General features: G+C 44.1%; 1 protein-coding gene across 1 annotated transcript; it reads right to left on the reverse strand.

The window, feature by feature from the left end:
* Positions 1-7846: 7846 nt before the first annotated feature.
* On the reverse strand, positions 7847-13834 carry LOC8039916. The gene is made up of 2 exons (XM_040214663.3): positions 13456-13834; positions 7847-12809 (listed from the first exon to the last, which is right to left on the reverse strand). The coding sequence occupies exons 1-2, from the start codon at positions 13698-13700 to the stop codon at positions 11186-11188; spliced, it is 1869 nt and encodes a 622-aa protein (XP_040070597.3). The 5' UTR covers positions 13701-13834; the 3' UTR covers positions 7847-11185.
* Between the last annotated feature and the right edge of the window lie 747 nt (positions 13835-14581).

Raw genomic sequence — 14581 nt, forward strand, 5'->3', positions numbered from 1 at the left:
GCTGTCACAAAGGTTTCTAAGAACACCCTTCTTTCTTAGTTCTTTCTACTATCTTTAGTCGCTCGAAATTCAACCTTGTGCACCTTTTCTCTAAAATCTTAGATTTGTAAATGTTTCAGGGCGATTGAACTCCCAAACGGGGTGCTTCTGAGGGCGCAAGATCGTATAGCTTAGCCAAGTAATGAAGAGCAACAAAACCTTTGCCGAAGACGTCTTTATGTGGGGCATTTGTTACTAAAACCGATTGAGCACAGGTTTAAAAAAATCTGCAAATAAATATGTATTGTGGCAGTGTGAAAGACTGAAGCGAACCTTTTGGTTGATGCTACGACTCGGAGATAGGAAACATAAAACAAAAACACGAAAAGTTATATGAGATGGGCTCCCGAAAGTTGACTCAGCAGATCCGATGTCTGTGGTATCATCTGTGAGTCGCAACGACAACCAGACGGTTTATTTCTGTTTTCCCCCTTGCGAATAAAAACAACAGCATTGGTTTACCTTAAATTGTTTTACAGAAATCGCACTCTTGAAATTCGACTGTCGAAAATGTACCACGAAAAGACACCTTTCTAAACAGTTTCATTTCACTTCGGGGGATCGGCGGCTGAGTGAGCTAGTGCACACCGGCTTGGAGCACGTTGAGTGAAAGCTCGCCTCCTCCAGGGGTGCTATACCCACTCCTTGGGCCTGTTTCGATCTGGATGAGCTTCGTACCGGCGTGTAGTTGTGTGTCACTACTGAGTGATGCACGTTAAACACCCCAGGTCAGCGGTTGCACTGCACTGGCTAAATTACTCATCTACAGATGGGAGACAAGTCGCCCGTTGAGGCAGACTAAGTTCTAGGCAGTATAAACATACACACATCCCAATTTTGTTTCTTAATTTCAGACCATTTTCTATTGCTTATATTTATGCATTTGCTTCGGTTGAGTAGCCCGGGGTAACACAACATAAAATAAAAATTGAATTTAAAGGGAGCACACATGTTTAGTTTGCAAGTGTTGAGATGACAGTCGTTCCCGTAGAAACTTCAGAATTTTGTTGATGTAACGTGATACATAACGTCATAACGGGATGTGAGATTGCCCTGCGTGCCTAAAATTTATAGTTAACTATCTTGATTCATCAGATGTACAGACCCTTTATGAATCACATGTATACGTGCTACGCTGATGGACTGAGGGCTCTCGCTGTGTCCTAAAGTTAGATAGGGTATCTAGAGGAACGAATGGCGATGCTCAAACTGTTCTGCGCCAGATTTGCTAATGAATCACGGGTTATTGTGGTAACGTTTATGTCTACTTTGTATTTCATTAACAAGGATACGCAAAAAAAAAAGAAAAAGACTCGAGTAGGAGACAAGTAACCCATTTCGCAAAACCATTTTCTTTGAGCTTTTTAGGTATCACCAGATAGCCTTGTGATCACAGCTACGCACTGATGGGTGTTTAACGTAAATAAACTTAATAATTCATTTTCAGCAATAAAATGAATGTAATGCAAACTTTCTATGGATGGCACCTTTTTGATTTTGTTAACCATTAACACGACGTTTAATCTTCTCCAGAAGAAAGCTGTTACGCATGCTCACAACACATTCCAAACCCCAATAGACAAAGATGACAGCCGCAGAAAGTCAGTATTTGAGTAGTCTATAGCATGTTTTAGGTATAACCGCTGCAAGTGGAGCGTATTTTAAAATGCGCCCGTCTCCAAACGTGAACAGTCAATGAACTCCACTCAACGCACTCACTTCCTTCATGATTCGTGCTTCGGTAAAATAGTTCCCGAGTTTCGATGGAACTATGAGACTAGGCGTTCCTGCATGCCTGCAATTAGTTTCTGGCATCCCTAATGAATTATGGCGTCGGCCCGTTTCGTGGCACACCACGAGCGATTGAACGTAAGGGACGGGTCTGTTTTCTGCGTGTACATTCCTGGGTGCTTTGCAGCGGTCACGGCTGCACTGCTCTGTACTCTTTAAATGCATTCCTAAGATGAGAGTGGTTTGGAAGCTACGTGCCCGTTGGACAAATCAGCTTTCACACCATCATCATGCCCCTCTCGGCCGCCCATACGACGTGAAGAGGGCGGGGGAGATGCTCAAGGTGAGGCGATTGGTCGGTCAGGAGAGCGCGTAGCTTCAAGAGCACTGTCAGCTTAGGGCTAGTGAAGTATAGCGGAGGGCTAGATTTGCTGCCTCATTCGCAAATGATGCAAATATGATGGAGGCTTTATTGAGGACAGTTTTGTATTTATGGTTTATGAAAGGCGTCGAAAGTTTAATTTCCCAGAATATCGATTCGTGAGATGAAATTCTAGCTTTAATTGAACGGGCTTTGCCGCACAGATTGCATTTGTGAATATCCTTCACCAGAGCCTAGACTTTTAAAATACTTCGTTGGCGAAGGGCCCAAAATTATTAAATTTTTATTGCATGCCGAAGCACGCAGTTTCGTGATGCACCGTTCCGATGCATTGCGATCAAAAGGAAACATATATCAGATATTTGTCGATCGTGCAGGTGAGATAAGAAGTGAAGAATATATGAACTACTAATATTCCCCGGTTCATAAGCAACACCTCAATATCCTTATTACTCATTTGATAATCGTCGATTTCTAGAATGTGCGTTGTCACTTACTTTTTTCTCTTATAAGAGATGCCACTGGTGTACACTCTGAAACTGGGCCCTCTTAAAACTCCCAAGCCCTCTTATTTTATGAGGGAAATGGGCGAGATAAAACAGACCTTTCTTTTAAGGGGGCATCCAAAAAAAGGCGAATTTTTTTAGGGGGACAATAGCGGAGTTAAGAGGGACATAATCAGATTTAACAAACACAGACAAAAAAGGCAACCATCCCTCTTAAACGTTCAGCAACGTCCCCCTGATATTTTTTTTTTTTTTTCCCGAGGAGCCAAAGGGTGCGACCTTGAACTGGCATGTAGTCTGGCGTCGACTATGCGAGAAGCCTGTAAATGTGCGCTGCAAAAAGTTCTCGGAGCAAGAAAGGGGTACCGCGGTTTCCCGCTTTTCGCCAAAACGTTTACTCCAGTGAGTCATTGACTCGTTATTTGTCCTCGTGGAACTGAGACGCCATTACAGTTTGTCTTGGCTCCTAGGCCTGTTTTCTCGAACGCCAACCGTGGTTTAAAGTTAACTATTTTCGCTGGAAGGGGGAATTCTAGGTCACGTGACTGGGAGAGCAGGGGCGCCGAGGGAGGAGCAGTACCTACAAGCAAAATGGCCGCGACATCGCTTAATGAGGGCTAATAGTTCTGCTTGGTTCTGCTGCACATTCATTTCGATTCGGCTGTTATATTAATGTCGCACCATCAACCTATTAGCACGTCAAGCAGAGCGGTAGTTCAGCGGGACTACTAAACTCACCGACGGCAGCATTCCGCGAACGCATCACTCTTCAGCAGTCCGGGATTCAAGACATATGACGGTACATAAGCCTTGCAAGTGTTCTTATGGTAAGTAAAAAAAATGTCTTGCGAACAAGTGTTGGTATATATTTATACTAACACGTTTAATTTGTTACACTATGCACGCCGACTCGTCAGCAGCGATTACTTTGCGGGGAAAGGGGGTATCCTTGATAAAGTCTTCGTTCTGGGTGAACAGCTGGGACATTGTACGGTTTTTTTGTTCGCAGTGCGCCGACAGTATGCCGACAGCATCGAGGTTTCCACATATCCCCGGCGGCCAGCAATTCAACGGTGACAAGATCCACCGGTGACGAGAAGCTTAGCTTCTCGCCACCGGTGGATTGGTTGGGCAAACGGAAGAGAAGGCAAACAGTTGAGATCAGCAGGAATCGCAGAAACGCGCGTCGCAAGGAACAAAAATGAGACTACAGCAACGGCGTTGCCAGTCTGGAAGGCACACGGGAAAGTTATGCGTTGTTTATGGCGAAAGATATTGAAAGAAATGTTTCTTACATTTTCGAATATTCGTCGACAAACTCTAGCATAGTAGCCAAAATTTCTTCATAGCATCTGAAGCAAATAAATTGGTCTTCAAGTACGACATTACTATATTTTGACTTAAAAAAACCATACTAGATCGATAACAACCAGCAAAAAAAGAGGATAAACAAATTGACCGGCTTGTTTCACCGATAGATGGCGCCTCTTACTGCCAAATCAAAAATAATTATTGTTGTTCTATATCCAGCCGTTTATTACAGTACCTAGGTACTTTTTCCTTCCTAGGCACCGTGGTTTACCAAAATGGGTTTACCATCGCTTCGAGAAAACCGGCCCTGGTGATACTAAAATGGATCACCGAATCGTAGGTGAGTTATTCAAATATCTGCATTTCCGTGACGAGAACCACGAGCTTTATTCCTTTTTTCCTCTTTTTGCTGTTGCGTAGTAGTTTAATGGGAATGAGATCCAGCGACGGAACCTCTTTGCCTCCGCTCTTCTCTTTGTGGCCGTTCTTTGGCGCGCCACCCGAAGTAACGAACCGCTCTCGCCCTCTTTTGGTGTGTTCGGAAGCCTCATGCTCTTTGCGGTCTAAATGTCGTTAGTTTTTTGGTTTTTTTTGTGTAAATTGACCCGCTTCCCGTCGTAACTAACGGCGCTCACGTGCTTTTGGTATAGTTTGAAAAACCGCAATCTTTGCTCTTTGGATGTCGCGACTTCTTCGTTTTTCCAGAGCGGAGTGCTGCTGGCAATTTGTAAGCGTGTACGGGTCTGTTTCCTTTCTTTTTATCTTTTTTTTTTTTGGAATGTTATTGCAGATATAAGCTACATGCACATGTCTATGAACTCATGTCGTCCAACGTGGATATCCGGGACTGTTCCTTTCTTCTTTTTTTTTCAGACATTGGAGTCTCGGGGAGGCGATTTGGGTACAATTAATGTTGAGCGAGTAGCTGTACTCTTGTCAGAGACTGTCGAACTAAGAACAGCTGCTCCAGTGGAAATGCTCCCGAGCTACCTGTGTGCACAGGAAGTGGTAAGTATTTTTGGTAATCTTGCAATTCATAAGATATATGAAATCTAGAATAACTCCACAGCTCATGGTCGAAGCCGAGTTTCGCTTCAAGTCCCCTATGAAGGATATGACATCCAAACTGGATTTGATCAAGAAGGTGTTCAACGACACAAGCTGCGCAACGTTCCTTGACATCGACAACTATCTTCGGGCGCGCCTGGCAAAGAGCTGCCTCATTCCCGTAGTAGGCATCACTTTATAGATGTTTCGCTTATAATTGAGAGAATTACCGGTATGTCAAAGAGAAAGCTAATGCCAAATTCGTTTCTTTGTTTCCAGGAAATACGGGATCCAGACGCCGTCGCTCCGGACCCTAAGATTTTTTTTTGGAGCACAGAAAGAAATATTCTGTGGAAATCAGGCTGTCCAGTTATCTCAGAACACCACACTCGAAGAAGTGTGGTGTTCTGAGTCATGTGTCTCTGCGCTTATTACGTGAGAGCGCTTTCTTATCCGGCAGCATATGGGCAGACACTGGGACTAGTCCAAACGGCAATCGTCAAGGAAGAGGAGTTCCCGGTCGCATTTATGACGGAAAGGCTGAGGAAGCTCTTACCTAAATTCGAAAAACAGTGATTCTTGTGGCAACATAATACAATGCTTTTTTGTCTTTAATTCGCCGCAGGAGCCACAGAGTTTTGTGCATTGGGCAATATACGTTTCTTGTGTAATTTGCTATATGAAATATAATTAAAAAGCCACGCCACGCACGCCCTTTTATTTTTTTTTTAACCGGGGCGCAGTACCTTGGCAATTTAAGAGCGATATCTAAAAACGATTAAGGCTCTCTTGAAATGAGAAGCGGAATTGAGTGGGACATTTCTAAGAGAAGCCGTGTCCCTCCAAATTTTAAGAAGGCCGTTATCCCTCTTCCACTTAAAGGGAAGCTGTCCCTCTTGAAAAAACGAGAATGACCTTTACAGTGCTTGCTTTCCCTTCATTTAAGAGAGTTGCAGTCCCCCCCCCCTACCTTTAAACAGAAATTAAAAAAAAAAATCCCTCTTACTCGGAGGGACCAAGTTTAGAACGTATATCTGTGACTGTCATATTATGTTGGTTGTGGCATATGTTTAGATTAGATCCCTGTGATCATAAGTGCCAACTACGGGGGGGCAGTGGGGCTCGTGCCCCCCCCCCCCACTGTTGGCCGTCCTGACTGGCAGCTATTTCACAGGGGCCTGTTTATTCCCGCTTCTTATTTCCTTTCAGGCTTTTAAATGGTGGATCTCGGGACAGTGACAGGTCAGACATTCAGTGGAAAATTCCCCTCAGACGGAGTTAGATGCGCGGAATATGTTGTCTGAATGAACAGCTGAAGTGCCCGCTTCAGCTATGACAGGCTAAAAAAAGTCTTGAAAGCGTCGCGACATCTCTGTCGGTTTTTAGACAACAAAAATGCTTCTGAGAATAGGAAGCATCCCCGACACAGTGAGTCAGTGACTGATTCTGCAGACCTGCTCGCCAAGAAAAAAATTTTAATTTCTTGCGCGTCTACAAATGAATGCCCTTTCGGCCAAGAAAATATTGTACACATTTTTGATTGGTCAGTGAAGGGCTTTACTACCAGTCTTGTCACCGAACAGCAACTCGAATACTCGTCCAGAAAACAACTTTTGGCGGAAAAATTTGTGACCCCAGCTTCGCACAAGGTATAGTGGTATCAAATGGTCTTTGCTACCGTCTGAGAATTATTTTTGGCCCTCTTAAAATTGAAGTCAGTCGTATAATTAAAGCTTCTTGTGCCACCATTACCCCACTCTCCCCTGCTGCATGTGTTAACAAAATAAACAAAACATGGTTACAGCAGATTAATTTTCTCCTGTTCACCATTTTCAGAATTAACACTTTTGGTGCGCCTGCGTATCCACTCGGGGAGTTTGGTACTATATGGGCATCTCAAAATACACTTTACACACAAAATGGCCCGCAAAATTTAGATCCTTGGTGCAACAAGTAGGAATATTCCTGAAATACGTGTTTTACTGGTCACATTTATGCAACAAAATTTTAGACCCGAACTATCCCTGCAGAAAAAAAAAAAAGATTCGCTTTTTTGTACTGGTAGTTTAGTCTTGCAATATGTTTGCATAAATGTGGCCAGTAAAACACGTATTCAGAGAAATTTCTACTGGATGCGTCCAACCGCTGATGTTTCCGGGTCATTCTTTTGCGGAGCGTCTTATTTGGGGACACCAGGTAGTTAGCTGTCACAATGTCCGTGTCCGTTTGTTTATGTCCTTGTCCCTTTTTCTCCAGTCTCGGGTTTACCAAAATGCTCGGTAAAGGCTCCGACTGCTGCAGGTGACCCTTATGGGGAGAACCCACGGAACAAATAAAACAAGGACCTTCTCCTCCTCTCCCACCCCCCCCCCCCCCACCCGCAGCCTCCCCCCCCCCTTTTTTTTGAGCCACATTCCGGGTCTGCCCCCCCCGGGAAGATGGAAACTCTACGCCGCTGCCTGTGATTATGTTAGTTTGCTACTACAAACTAACGATCCAATTCCTATATAATATTATTTTAGTACCGTCGCCAATTCCTTCAAAACATAGGCCATAAAAGGGCCTATGTCTTGAAGACATAGGCCCTTTTATGTCGGGTAAGCACCTTCTGCAGACGTGCATCGTCTGCAGAAGGTGCTTACCCGAGCTCCGCCTTGAAATAGATACTTACAGCGAAAGCCTTAATTCGAAGAATAAAAAAAAAAAATAAAACTTTTACCACTAACCTTTAACCGAAGCTCCTAGGATGTAATGTGATGCTTGTTGGCTTATTGATTAAGGTAAAAGGTTTGTGAGTTGTCGAAAAAAATCGAGGAAGAAGTCATTCTGCGATGAAACACATTTTTCATTTATTTTCAATATGTTCACTGATTTTTATTGAAATCCCGTCTTTGGACACTTCGGCGCGTTTGTCGACATTGTTTCCGTTCCTTGGAGCTATTTTTCCGTTGTTTTTTTTTCTTTTCTGTTTCAATTTTTTTTTAAATTTCTCATAAAAGGCCACGAAGAGAAATAAATTAACAAAAGAAAGCTGACACATATGACACTGAAGGCGAGAAATAAATATAAGATGAAGACTATGAACACGCACAATTGTGACACCCGCACGGAGGGTAATAAATATATTTTGGTGCGTTGGACCTTGCACGTTAATTTCTCAGCGTAGATGTGCAGTTGGAATCTGGCTCTTAGTGTAGACGTTTCTGAACGTCGCTGATTCCGACATTCCGGTCGCATCATTGCTGCCAACAACCCGAGGAACCCAATATGAGGGCCTGCTTTGCGGTTCCCCATTTAGCCGTTGATTTTTCGTCCTCTTCTTCCAGCTTGAAAGCGCTACCCGGTTAGTGCGGAGAAGCGATCGTCGGTTCAAAACTGGGATGATTCTTAACGAGCCCAATAATTGTATAAATGTTTTCGTTCGCCCGTCTGTCCGTTCCGGAATTTACCAAGTAAATTTGGCACTGAAATTGAGGTCGCGTGGCAACAGAAAAATTAAGTTACGCCACTGCGCGGCAGCGTCATGTCGTATCACGTGACCTAGTCATGTGTCCTTATTACATCACGTAACATGACGATGTAACGTCAAGATGTGGATTTTCTAATGAAAGTGTATCCATTTAAGTCCACCGTGATTTACGCTCACATGACAAGCCGTCACGGTGTGGGGCCGTGGTGTCACACCACTTTCGGTCACGTGGCGTCCATTTTTCTTGAATTTATTTGGAAAATTTATAAACACTATATGCATTCTTTTCCGAAACGTCTGCCTATTGTATACTAAGGGAATTTATGCAGTCCTAATGTAAATATTCAATTGCATGAATTTAGAATTCCAAGTAAAAATGTTGCTGGAAATTTTTTATTTTTGAAGGGAGCAGCTGTGGAGCACTATAAGTTAAGGACGAATTGGACGTCTGGCCATAATCTTTCTGAATTAATTTAAGAAAAATAATTGTTATGTTGATCCAGTCGGCAGGAGACAAGAAAATGCAAGATCGAAAAAAATAGCTCAAAATCGTTTGATACACAGAGGCTGGCTCAGCACGTGATGCGCACGCCACTGCACCATTAGAAGTTATTCTTTTGTCTGACAATCTCGAGTTTGCACAAACTCGGTTTCAAAGTGTACGCGGAGCCGGACAGAATTCGTTCAGAGAAGCGTATGCTGCGTGAGGTATATCTACATGAAATATGGGAGAAAAATGAAAACTGCAAGCGGTCAAAATTATTCACGTGGCAGAGCAGTAAACCGTCTCACGGCCAACCTTGACGCTAAGAAATGGAAAATCAATCCAGCTCTCGTGGGTCAAAAGCCGGTGGCTTATCAATTATAGCGGGTTGTCGTTAGGCGGCACACTTGTTATTCTAAGACCGACTAACAAAAAACAAAACAAACACGATACCGTATCAGAAAAAAAGTGCTTATTTAAATGGAAAATGTTGCTATATTTAGAGGCATACATAGAACCTCCGTGTAATGGTCTAATTAAGGGGCTTCTTGCCGGTGTAATATCTCAGTTGTAAAAGAAATAAAAAGACAAAGACGAGCGGTCAACAAATTGATCAGAGTGATTTTCTTTCTCCTCAACTATGAGCACAATCACTTAGTCACCTCAAACGAGTCCTGTCCTGGTTAATTCGGCCCGAGATATTAAGTTCCCCGTAAGACGGGTGAGTTAATGTAACTTCTATTGAATGCCACTTACCTAATCGCCGAATCAGATCTCGATTTTAACTACGAGTGTCGCGAGTGGAATGGAATATGCCAGCGCTGATCGGACGATCACTCGAATGCCATTCGGTGGAAGTGACATTAAATTGGCTTTTTTTGTAGGGCATGAGCATTTAGAGTTTAATATTAATATAAAAAAATATTTATTTGCTCAAAAAGATTATTACGATGGATGGTATGCCAGGCAAGGCAGAAAGGTTAGAACACGTACGCAAATGAACCTGCCAGCTCGCTTCCCAAGGTTAGAAAAGTGGGACATGTCGTCCTACGTTCGCGATGCATCGAGCTTCTCACGCCCAGAGCTTTTCAGTCTATCAATATTCATACTTTAGCGGGCATTAACCACTTAACACGCTGCATCTGGCTCTAAATTAAACTTTCTGTAACGGCCACGATGTCACTATGACATCTCATGGTTGTTGTTTTAACTGTATAGCAGAGCAAACAGGAAGAGCCGGGATATCTGTAATAAACAGCAATATACTATGTCATCCTGCACGGGAGTTTCTGTGACGACAAAGCTACCTTGAGGTTCTCATAATTATATTTTTTTTAATAATTATCTAAGGTGGCGCGCATCTTATCACAGAGTGTTGCTGAGCTTAAGCTGTCGCAAACATGGTGAGCGTCCCTGGAATCGTATTTAACCTTACAACATATTAATGGGATGTTTGGGGTTGGTTACGATTTGGGTTCCTCGAGTTGTCAGCGGTTATAAAAATTAACGGAATGTAACTTAAATTTAGCCAAGCGAACGAAGCGTTCGTTGAAAAATCGCTCCGCTCATTCGGTGTTTGTTTTAAAACAGGGGAGTCTTTCCAAAGGCAAAACGAACGGACAGCGGTGTCCTTGCTAAGCCAGCATGTAGTATCCACAAAACCGTTAGAGGAGGAGCAAACGGAGTACGTCATCCACACCCCCACACCAACATAAGCTTCTACATTCTGCCCACGAGACGTGTTATGGAATCGCTCAACAACTGAATTCTGCTTAAATACGTCATATATATATTATAGCCATTGTCGATATCGGCCCGCGGACTATGATCGAGGATATCTGCTACCCTCTCGATGTTCGAGTTGTCTGCGGAGCAGATACGCTGTACGACCGACTGATGTTACCTCGATCGCCTGCAACACGTTTGCTTAACACAAGCCATTAAAAGCAAACATTTAAACATTCGACGTAATTGTCGTCTGCGTCAGAGGTGTTCCTAACCCTTTATACTATAGCTGTAGCACAAAATCATCTTGTTGTCAGTTGTTGGCGCCAATATTTTTTTAGGGGTGAGGATCTCCACCTCTTAGTCCAGGCTAAATGTTGATATGTGTTTTGCCCGATATCATGGTGCAAGGGATGGGACGCAAGCATGCTGAGGGGAGTGTTGGAGGGTGTGAGGATCTTCATGCCACGGCTCAGCGTCTTGGAGAGGCTTCAGCCAAAGTGCAGGAACACGTTGCGAGAAGGACCCTTGGGCGCCTCCCGGTGTTCTCCACTGTACGGGACAGGGAAAAACCTGTCGCTTCGACTGGGCCGGCTGAGCATACGCGGAAGTTCGCTGCCATATACGTGCGCCGCCACAAAGGCGTGCGGTAGATGCAAATGCCCAGGAATGCCGGGATGAGCCAGAGCGACTCTTTTCGGGTAGCCGGCGTCCATCAGCTGGTGGACGACACGCTCGAGAGTCTCGTCCAAGTCGTACTGATCGAAGCCAAGGGATCGTTTCCTCCTGTTGTGCGGCTTGTGTTCTTCGACGAGGAAGCTGTCTTCGAATTTAATATCGCTGTTGACGGAGGGGACGTCCTGTTTGGACTTGCCGCTGACTTTTCCCGGATCTTCTGCGGAGCCATCAAGTCGCTTGCCAAAATGCAAAATGCGATTGGTGATCTTTTTGTCCACGAGGTATGGGCTCTCGCTGTATTCGTTGTCAAACTGAAGATCTGCGTTAGCCGTGCTGCGTTTGTTTAGAAAGTCTGCGTCCTGGTGATGGGGCTCCTGTTTTCCAAAGTGAAGAATCCGGTCTCCGAGGTGCTTGTCGGATGTTAGCGTGTTCTCGTAGGGATATCTTTCCTCCCTTTTTCCAAAGTGCATGATCCGGTTCTTCGTACGTTTTTCAATAGACATCTCGTCGTCTCTCTTACCGAAATGAAGGATGGAATTTTTCAACTGGCGCTTTTGTTTCCCCGTGCTATCGTCGGTTTCGTCTGATAGCGGAAAAATTACACCCCGCTTGCCGAAATGCATGATTCGGTTGGTGATCCGTTTATCAGTGTATCTGTCCTGAGGCCGCTTCTTCCCGAAGTGAAGCATTCTGTCGGTGTACCTCTTCTTCCACTCGAGAAAGTCCCGCTTTAGTTGGTCTTCTAGGGGACTCAAAAAAGCTGACTCTCGTTTTCCGAAATGCATGATTCTGTTGGTTACACGTTTTGAAGCTGTGTGGCTTTCCGGATCAAACTCCGAAATAAGGCCATCATCTGTTCGCTTTCCAAAGTGCATGATTCGATTTGATCGTGCGTTTGTTTTGCTGTAACCACTTTCCACTAGATTAGTATCAAACGCCTCGTTGCCTTTCCGCTTCCCGAAATGCAAGATGCGATTGATCGACTTTTTATCGTTTCCATGTATCTGGATCTGGGGACCCGACGATTTGTCACTAATTAAGATTTCTTCGGGTTCTCGCTTGCCGAAATGCATAATCCGGTTCATAGCTCTCTTGTCATCGTTGCTATACCAGCCGTAGTCGTTCACTTGAAAGTCCGATGTTGCGTGGTCTTGAATGCGTTTTCCGAAAGGCAGAATACGATTTATTGCCCGCTTTATGTAGCCTTGGACTTCATCAGATCCCAGCTGGGTAGATTCATGTTGTCTTTCTCGCTTGCCAAAGTGCAGCATACGGTTTGGAGATTTCTTTTCCCTTTCTTGCCAATCAAGGTAGGGACCGGCGTTCCCGTCTCTGGCGAGCTCGTCGTGTACTTCAATTAGCGGTCGTCTCTCCTGGTCCGCATTGGTGTTAAGTCCGTCGTCACGTACCGACGCCGCACTGACGTCCCTTTTGTACCTGAGACATGGAAGATATTAAAAATAAAAATTGTAAGCAACGAAAAGAGCAATCCTCTGAACTGCGAAGTCCTTGTGACATGCGGTCAGGCAGCTCATGTCTTTCTCCAAGGAAGCACTAGTAATATTTGCAATTAATAAAGCAACATTCCTTGAGCTATGCCTTGCATAAAAAATTAAGTTGAAATTTAAAAAAAAAAATGTTGACGTCTCCGTTGTGCAGGATCGATTTGAACAGCACATTAGATAAATGCCAATTACAAGAGAAAAGTTAGGCAGACCTTCGAATTTGCATGTTTTGTATTGCATACCTCTTTTTCACACAAAATGATCACTGACTCTTTTATTTTCTAAATGACCAAAAACACAGTAATTGACAGTGCTTCGACTCCTCACTGCACTCTAGTCACTGATGGGTTAAGAAACTCCGAGCGTGGCGACTTCAAGGCGTCTGATTACTCCTCCGCGGCAAGTAAATTGGCGGCACACAGCCGATTGAAGTACCGAACAACGAATTCCGAACCAAGAAGTATGGAGGCAATCATCCATTCCCTATTTTTCTTACGCCGTCAGTGACTACAAAAGCATAAGTGCAAGTGTGCACTCCACGTTGAATGTTCCTGTTTGCGGACCAAGCTCTGGCTTACCTAATCACTTCACCATCTTCCGGCGCGCCTGAGAGGACCACGTCCTCGTGGAGTCCGTCTCCCAGATACGGCTTAGTCCAGCGCATAGCATCTTCCAAGGACTCGGCCGAAGAGGCGTCGTAGTCGTCGCCGATATAGTCATCACTGCCTTCCACTTGGTCGACGGGAACATCCGAGTAAAGAGGCAGGGCTCTTTTGCGTCCGAAATGAAGGTACCGGTGCCGCCTGGGACCCATAAGCGCCATGAGCGTCCTGTAATCCGAGTAGGGATCCCTGCCGCTGGTGTCCTTGGCATTGTCGGGGTCGGCGGTGCGGGCAACTCGGTCCAACGGCTGTGCAATTTGGTTGGGCTCGTTGACTGACTCTGGTTCTCCTTGTTGTACATCTGTACAAAAAGACGCAGTGGAACGGGATGAGTATCCATTCGTACCATTTGTGAAATATTTTATTCATTATATTTATTCCTATTGAGAAAAAGTAAACTGTATTCTCACTTCAGAACGTACAAGTCAATAGACGTGTTGCTAAATTACCCAAACATCAAGGAGCATGCTGGGAATGTAGGTCTACGTGCCGCACGTGCTTGCATCTGCAGCAGTAACTGTTCTAAAGCAAATGCATAAAACAAAAGACATCTGGCACAGGTGTCTGTCAACGCCTGAGATTGGTTAGTTACTTCGAATTTTTATACGGAAAAGGTGAGCGCGTGCGGCACACAGACCTACATTCCAAGCATTTCCGTTAATGATTAGATAATTTAGCAAAAGGTCTAAATGATGCTTGACCAAGGTCCTCTAGGATACTATTCCTGTCAAATGTTTTCCATCTTTCATTGACGTCTACTTAACGATATATTTATTTTAATAGAAGCGACACACATGACCGTCAATATTTTGTGATTTATATATATTACACGTATATGCAGCCATATGAAATACTAAATTCCTTTTATTACACTTTCAAACTTTTATTGTTTCGCATAGGTTTTCAATGGGATACGAAAAAAGAAACAATTTTGTCCTACACGTGTAGGATCAAACTGTCTTTAGTAGAAGTAAAAATGTTATCGCGAAAATGTAGCACCACTTCACTGGTATGCCGCGCATGTAAAAATTTTTGCTTACGG

This window comes from Ixodes scapularis, unplaced genomic scaffold (genome assembly GCF_016920785.2).
Source record: "Ixodes scapularis isolate PalLabHiFi unplaced genomic scaffold, ASM1692078v2 PGA_scaffold4__175_contigs__length_147842914, whole genome shotgun sequence".
Classification (NCBI taxonomy): Eukaryota; Metazoa; Arthropoda; class Arachnida; order Ixodida; family Ixodidae; genus Ixodes; species Ixodes scapularis.